Source organism: Gracilinanus agilis, chromosome 3 (genome assembly GCF_016433145.1).
Source record: "Gracilinanus agilis isolate LMUSP501 chromosome 3, AgileGrace, whole genome shotgun sequence".
Taxonomy (NCBI): domain Eukaryota; kingdom Metazoa; phylum Chordata; class Mammalia; order Didelphimorphia; family Didelphidae; genus Gracilinanus; species Gracilinanus agilis.
In genome coordinates this window covers 592,351,877-592,360,164 of record NC_058132.1, presented here as the reverse complement: position 1 = coordinate 592,360,164, position 8,288 = coordinate 592,351,877, and the positions used below count along the sequence as shown (strand labels likewise).

General features: G+C 42.9%; 1 protein-coding gene across 1 annotated transcript; it reads left to right on the top strand.

The window, feature by feature from the left end:
* The first annotated feature begins 35 nt into the window (after positions 1-35).
* Positions 36-8,052, top strand: LOC123241888 (TSC22 domain family protein 1-like). Its single transcript, XM_044669389.1, has 2 exons — positions 36-2,854; positions 7,950-8,052. The coding sequence occupies exons 1-2, from the start codon at positions 36-38 to the stop codon at positions 8,050-8,052; spliced, it is 2,922 nt and encodes a 973-aa protein (XP_044525324.1).
* The last annotated feature ends 236 nt before the right edge of the window (positions 8,053-8,288 follow it).

Sequence of the window (8,288 nt, the reverse complement as noted above, 5' to 3'; positions counted from 1 at the left end):
CCGCCGCTGCCGCCGCAGACCTTGGGGCTCGGAAGATGGCGCACCCGGCCGCGGTCCCTCGGAGGGGCAGCAGCAGCAGTAGCGGCGGCGGCAGCGGCGGTGCGGCCCCTTTGAGCGCCGCGGGCCCCGGCGTGGGCAGCCACGCCGCCCCGGCCGAGGACTACGCGCGGGAGGCGCCGCTTCCCGGGGCGGCGGCCGGGGGGCCGGCGCCGCCGCCGCCCCCGCAGAGCCTCCACCTCCTCTCGCAGGCCCCTCCGCTCCCCGCACCGCCCGGCGGGGCGCAGATGAAGAAGAAGAGCGGCTTCCAGATCACGAGCGTGACGCCGGCCCAGATCTCCGCCAGCATCAGCTCCAACAACAGCATAGCGGAGGATACAGAGAGCTACGATGACCTGGACGAGTCCCACACGGAGGACCTGTCCTCCTCTGAGATCCTGGACGTGTCTCTCTCCAGGGCCACCGACTTGGGGGAACCTGAGCGGAGCTCCTCCGAGGAGACTCTGAACAACTTCCAGGAAGCCGAGACGCCCGGGGCGGTCTCTCCCAACCAGCCCCACCTTCCGCAGCATCATTTACCTCACCACCCCCCCCAGAACGTCGTGATCAATGGCAGCGCTCATCCACACCATCTCCATCACCACCACCACCACCATGGCCACCACCTGCATCACGGCCACCACCACCCGTCCCATGCCGGCGTGGTCAGCGCTGCAGCCTCCGGAGGGCCCCCCCCCAGCCCTGTAGCCAGGAAACTCTCCACAGCTGGGAGCTCCGACAGCGTGCTCCCAGCTGCACCACCTTCTGCTGCATCAGCGGCCGGCACACCTGCATCTCTAATGACTAATGTCCGCAATCCGAGTACCCCTGGCAGTCTAGGCATAAATCCTGTTGCTGGCACCGGTACAATAAACAATGTGAACGTTTCTGCCGGGGGCAGTGTTAATCCTAACGTGACAAACAGCATGCCTGGCAATGCGAATGTCCCCTCAAGTACCATCCCCAGTACCTCTGGGGGCAGCGCCTTGCCGGTGGCCGGCAGCAGTGTTAATGTGAATATCCTCAGTGGCATGGGCAATGGGACCACCGCTTCTGTGAGCAGTGCCCCTGCTCAGGCTGCCGCAATGGCTGCCGGATCTGGTTCAGCTCAGCAGCAGCCCCCTGCAGCTGGCACGTCCAGGTTTAGAGTTGTGAAATTAGATTCTAGTTCTGAACCCTTTAAAAAGGGGAGATGGACTTGCACAGAATTCTATGAAAAAGAAAATACTGCAACAGCCACGGAAGGAGGAGCAGTAAACAAAGTGGTGGAGACAGTAAGACAGAACCCAGTGGAAGCGACTTCTGAGAGGGAGAGCACTAGTGGCAGTTCCGTTAGCAGTACTGTGAGCACATTAAGCCACTACACGGAGAGTGTGGGCAGTGGAGAGATGGGGGCTCCTACTGTGGTCCCGCAGCCAGGCCTCCCGGCCCCAGCAGCCCCCCAGCCAGGGGATTTTAGCAGTAGTGCTGGTGCCCAGGCCGGGTCAGCAGGGGTTCTTCCCCAGAGTATTTCTCAGTCACAGATTGCCCCGGTACAGTTGCATTCTCAAGAACTGAATTATACCCCCCAGAAGCAAGGAGGTCAGCCTCCTCTGCAGGCTGGTATGAGTGCTGCCACTGGCCTTCAGTCGCCCCCAGTTAACCTTGTGGCTGTCCCCCCGCCCTTAGGCCAGCAGCCTCCTGTTTCCAGCTTGGCCCAGCCCCACTTGTCCTATTCTCAGCCGGCCCCTCTGGTGCAGACCCCTCTGCCTGTTGTAGCACCACCACAGTTACAGTATGGACAGCAGCAACAGACTGTTGCCACCCAGGTGGCCCCAGGCCATGTTCAGTCAGTAAGTCAGAATCCTGTCCCTGGGTCTATACCAGAGTATGTTCAGCATCAACAAGTCCTGCAAACGCCAGTGCCCCCTCTCCCCCCAAACTCTGCAGGAGTGGGAGCCCCTCCAGCCATGCCTATTGGGCAGCCCCAGAGCATTCAGCCTTCTGTGCAGTCCACAGCGGTTCAGGCCCAGCCTGCAGGGGCAACAAGCCAGCCTCTTGGACATGGTCAACCAGCGATGCCTCCTGTAGCTGCCAGTGGTCAAGTTGTGAATGTTGGTCAGCCAGTGAACATCCCGGCTGTGGTGCCGCCGGCCACAACCCAGGTGACAGCCTCTCTTGTTCAGCAGAGCGCCCCTCCACCTTCCCAGGTGGTTCCGCCTTCCCAGCCTGGGATCATTCAGGGAATTCAGGCCAGTACTTCCAACCTTCCTCAGCAGCTGGTCATTGCACCTCAGAGTAACTTGGTAACTGTGCAGTCCCAGGCTCAAGGAGCAGAATCTATAGCTCAAGGAATAACGAATCAGCAGTTGCCTCCAGTTAGCCCATTGCCTACTGCCAGCAATGTCCCTGCTGCAAATCAAGTTGGATCAGCTGTTCCCCCTGGAATACCTGCTGCTCCTACAAACTTGGGTCCACCTCAGAACATAGCACAAACTTCAGCTATACAGAATGGGAATTTGGTTCAGAGTGTCAGTCAACCTCCCTTAGTAGCAACTAACATAAATTTGCCTGTGACACAGCAGATCCCTCTAAGTTCTACTCAGTTCCCCACACAGTCACTAACTCAGTCCATTGGAAGTCAAAGTGAAGAAGCCAGGCATCCTGTGGAACACTCCCTAGTTGGTGGACCTCAGACTCTCAGTGGGGAGAGCAGTGGGGGCCTGGCCTCGGGCTCTGATGGCAGTGGAGGCGCTGTGGCGGCTTCGGCTTCGGCTTCCCTTTTCCCGTTGAAGGTGCTGCCACTGACCACACCCCTCGTTGATGGCGAGGATGAGAGGTAAGACCATGCCCTGTGTCTGCAGAGACGAACAGCAGTTTGGCAGCTGATCTTTTAGCTAGCTCTTTAGTTTACGTAGTTGCAGCATTTTCAATAGCTATAAACTTATCTCACATTTTTTTAAAAATTATTTTCAGGTTAATAGCATTTTTTTCTAGAATGAGTAATACTGATGGTTTCAGAGTACCCATAAAGTCTTAAGTTTAATATTTGTGAACATTAATTACTCCTAGCACAGTTGTTTGGGATTATTCACCATTAGAGATTAGTAAAGTTGGACATGACTGGTTTGTCTTATTCAAACAATTTATTAGCCCTAACTAATGAATAGAGCTTAATTCTTGAAAAATTCAGTCCTTTAATCTCCATTTTAGTAAATGCCTTTTTTTCAAGTCATTGAAGCCCATTGGTCATTTCCTTGGGTAATGGGGGCAAAATTTTTTCCTTGGGCTAGAAAAATTAGATCCTCCCCTCTCCCCCAACTCTTCCCAACCTTTTCCTAAAGCATTTGATTTTATAGCTTGTGGAAGATAGTGTAGAAGAAAGGTTATGTAATTTGAGTTAAGTTTACTAATGCTCTAGTACTTCTGTGAACCTAAATAACAACTTAACATTTTGATTTTCAACTGACATAACCAAACTTTTTTTAGTTAAAGAAATGAAAACATTTTTCATACTGTCATGCTATTTCTGCATATTCTATCAAGATATTAACATTTTAAATAAATTGTTGTTTAGTATCAGATGTACTTTTAAAATTTTTGTAATATTGCTTCATGTTAATTTCCATTAAGATTCTTCTTTTTTTTCCTTGCCCAGGAGTAGGCCATGATGGCAGCCATTTTAGAATAAGGTATTGGGTTTGATAGAAACTGTAGAGGTATGGAGATATGATGACAAAGAATTCCTTCCCCATACTTCTTTTCCTCCACATGCTCCCTTCACCACACACACAAAATACAGAGAACCTAAAATAATATTCTTAAACAAATATCCTCTCAAATAGATTAGTAATAGTACACATACATTGTTGATACATGGGTTCAAATTTGAGTCTAGCTGAAGTGAAAAAGTTGAAACTTCCCTGACAGTTTTGGTGTAGGTTAAAATAATTGATTTTCAGGGAATTTCCATTTGTGGATAGCAGGGATTTGTAAATTTGTGAATATGATCCTGGGAAAGGGTGTCCTTTTGAAGAAGCTTACAACTTGAGTTCCATCCGTGTTAGTTTAAATTTTTAAGACATTTGTGACTTCCAACTTGGGTTCAAGCTCATTGAGATATATTGTATGACAATGTTTTGTACTTATGTAAAGCTTTTAATTTGGGCAAATTGAGAAGATGATAAAATCAGCAGTCTAGTGAAAAGTAAGGCCAGGTGAGGGTCTCATGCTACATTTAAGGTGATGTTCCAAATATAGATGAGAGATACATAGTTCGTAAATGTCATTGTGCTAATTTTTTAATGTCAAAAAATGTTAATAGTTTCAATTTCTAATTAGGAGTAACTTTTAACATTTTGGGAATGGAAGTTGTATAACTAGATTTTCTCTTTTTGCCTAATAAAACTGCATCCTAAAAGTTTATTTCTATTATTTTAGTAGCAGAGGCAATCCCATTATAATTATTGTTAGTCCTTTAAGTTTATCCATAATTTTTATCATAATCTAGGACTCTCATTTAGTTCTCAACCTAAAAAAGTTATTAGTCTTAAGTATTAGTGTACTCCAAATCCTTAAGAGGTAGTAACAATTTGCTTATTTTGAAGTAAATCCTCAAACTTCTTTAGCTATATTTTATGATAGTCTAAAAGTAATGAAATCAAGATTAGTGAATTGAACTTGCAAATGAAAATCACACACTTTTACTCTACTTATAAATTTATCCTGATTGTTAATGACCTTTATGGTCTCAAGTATTTTAGATGGAGTTTTGCCCTTTTTCCCCCCCTCCTCTGTAGTAGAGGAAATCTTTGCTTTCTGGACCAGACAAATGATAGACAAGGCCATTTTTATTTGTTATCAAAACATTCTGCCTATTGAGAATATATAAATGTAGTGTTGGAGCCACACATACAAAATTAGTGTGGAGGTCACTTTTTCTGATTGTAGCAAAGGAGTGGAAATACAGGCACAGTATGATCTTAAGACACATTTAATCTGGAAAGGTCTGGTTGCCATAGAAAGGAGATACTGGGGGAGTGGGGGAAGGCAAATGTTTCTTTTGGTAGAAGAAAAGATTCTGTTCTTGGGTTATTTCATTTGGCTGGGATCTTTTCAGATCAAATCCCTTTTTTGAATGTATTGCTATCTCCTTGAACACTCCCTTTGAAACTTGAATTGTCACTGCTAGGATTTCCAATTCCTGGGGGCAGCTGGGTGGCTCAGTGGATTGAGAGTCAGGCCCAGAGATGGGAGGTCCTGGGTTCAATTCTGGCCTCAGACACTTCCTAGCTGTGTGAACCTGGGCAAGTCACTTAACCCCCATTGCCTAGTCCTTACTGCTCTTTTGCCTTGGAACTAATTCCCAGTGTTGATTCTAAGGTGGAAGGTAAGCTTTTGAAAAAAAAAAAATTCCCATTTCCTCTCCCTTTGTTCCACCCCCTTTTCACACTTCCCAAACAAACAGCTAAAATGTTTCACTTCCAAATATCTCCTTGCAAACAGCCCAGAAGTGAGGAGGACTAGATGTGGACAGGGTTGACATATCTAGTATACAGTAAATTGCTATAACTTGTTTCTGTCATTTCTCTATAGTTTGGATGTATGCTGACTAGACTTGTCCAAAAGGGAACTGGAACAACCAGAAGAATGATCTTCTGGCTTTTAAAAACAGTTTCTTTGCATGTTTCTTCCCATCTTTGTTTCTGTTATATTTTGATCAGTGGTAAGCTAGTGCTGATTTGCTTGCTCTCACATTGGGGGTATGTTATATTGATAAAGGTACAAGGTGGAAAAATCTCATAATGTATAAGTTTGTAGTGGTAATATAAATGAAGGGCAACAATTTCAGAGCATAGTTTTATGAAAGACATATTTTGAGAGCCCTCAGATGGAAAAATGTGGAGTTAGACAGGGAAATGTTGAATTGGTCACTGGAAGGGACTATAGAGGTGGATGGCTTGGATTATCACTAAATGATGTGCAATGTTATATAATCTTGTATATGCGTGCATGTGGTAGCACTTGTGTAAGTGCATACATGAGCAAATGGGTTTGAGGAAGTTCTAAATCTTTTTTTTTTGAAGTCAGGGAAAGAATCTGAAAAGATAATCTTCTGCCCCTAAACCATTCTTAATGCAGTGGAAAAGGTTAAACTGTATTAGTTTAGAATGTTCAGTAGAGCCTAAATATAACAACATGTGGACTTTTGTAGTTTTATAAACAGTAGTTGACATTGCCTTTTTCTTTTTGCTAAAATTTTAAATGGGAATAACTCTTGAGTTTTTTCTACAATGGTATGCCTTAAATGGGACTTGAATTTTGATGATAAATAATATTCTATATGATCAACCAGTTATCTGCAGCTAGTGTTTTTTTCTTCCCAGTGGTTGAATTTAAAATAGCCAGCTATAGATGTAGATGGAAGAACACTCACTATATTGTGTTAAGAAGTTCTTGGCATTAGAAAGGATAGAACACAGGGAATCAGGTGCAAGTATTCAAACTTGAAAGGTATGGTCCCGACTCTCCAGAGTTTGTGAGAAGTAGCCGCTACCAGCATAGAATAGTTGAATGGGTGTTACTACTATCTGTTAAATTTTTATGTGCTGTGTGCATGGTCAGTTTTTTTTTTTAATTTAAAAAAGTTGAATACTACCACATTTTAAACAAATGCTTCAAGACATTCATGATTGATTTAAATCTGTCATATGCAGTGCAAAAATGGACTTGATTTGTTGGAACATGTACTGTTTGTTTTCCATTCTCCATTGTATTATAGTTGTGTTTTTTCTCATTTCCCCAGATTGTAAATTTTCAGAAGCCAGGGATTGTTTTTAATTTGTCTTCATGTTCTGTCTGATGCCTATTGTGTAGTAGGTGCTCAATAAATGAATGTCAAATGAATGAAAGGATTGAGGAATCCATGTACTACTTCCTCCCTTTCCTGATTACCAGCTACTTTAATGGTCTAACAGCAAGCTATTTCTGACTTCCTTATGGTGATCAGCATGTGAGTGTGAGTGCCTAATAAATGTTTTTTCATTCATTCATTTTTGTTGCTGGTTTTGGCATATAAGAAGGGACTATTTGATCTTAGGCAAATCATTTAATCTCTTCATCTTTAAAATGGGAATGATATTAGCACTACTTCTCTTGTGGTCATCTCAGAAAGAATTTTGATGTAAATGTGAATTGTTTTATATAGGATACTACCGTCAAGCATTCATAATAATTCATAATAATAATAATTCATAATAATACTATGTTCATGTATATTAGTACATAATTGTGTAATTTTGTGTTGCATGTGTGAGAAACATAAATATACTTAAAGAAATTGCATATCAATATGAAATAAACTACATCCAGGGTTTTCCTTTAATAAAATGGAGTGGTAACATCCTCTTATGTTTCCAGAGGCAGTCATACTAAAGGTCATGTTGCTGTACCTGAAAGCTGAAGCTCTACTTTCCCTTTTGTTCTCTACCACCACCCTGCACCAAGACTTAATCTTTTTGTAATCAGAAGTGACTCCTTTTTCCTGCTGCTCTGTCATCCTTGCCTTCTCACAGTTTTACTTTCCATATTCTAGTTAATTATGGAGTAATGAAGTCTGGTTGCTAGTAGCTTTTGTTTAAATGTTTTGTACGGCATTAGAATTAGCCATTTCCTGATTTTTATTTTTGTCTGATAATCTTCCTTAAACAGTGAATTTTGAGAAGAAAATTATAGATATCCTAAGGGATTTTTTTGCTCAGAGTGATTAACTGGCAAGTTAGAAATAGAACTTAAAATATTAGGCTTTAAATGTATTCTGCCTATCCATGTTCTTTGTAATGCATATATCAACATGTTCATAGAAATGTGTTTTGTAATTATCTTTATTTTCAGTAATAATTTGTTAAATTTTTCTTTTTAAATTTTTATTCTAGGGGGACTGGCATTGGAGGGATGGTGAAGTATGTGCCCTGTGATGATTTTGAAAGCATAAATGTAACTTTTGAGATTAGTATCAGAATCTCAGCATCCAAATGAGTATTTCTTTCTGTGCTTGTTTCAGAGATGCTGATATGTTTAACATTTTTTTGGAGCTTATTTTTTGGAAGAGTTTTTACAGTTTGTGGCACATTCTTTTGAATATCCTCCATAGTGGCCAGTTTTCAACCAATGAGAATGTGTTTAATTTTTAAAAAAATGTTAAAAAGCCATTCAGAGTAAAGAAGGTGGGTGAGGAAGGAGTGGACAGAGTGCATTACTTAGAGACAGCAACA

Excerpts from the sequence above, each read along its gene's own strand:
- LOC123241888 (XM_044669389.1), top strand. The coding sequence starts at position 36 with ATGGCGCACCCGGCCGCGGTCCCTCGGAGGGGCAGCAGCAGCAGTAGC. Across the intron at positions 2,855-7,949 it reads GTTGATGGCGAGGATGAGAG|GGGGACTGGCATTGGAGGGA; the intron begins GTAAGACCATGC and ends TTTTTATTCTAG.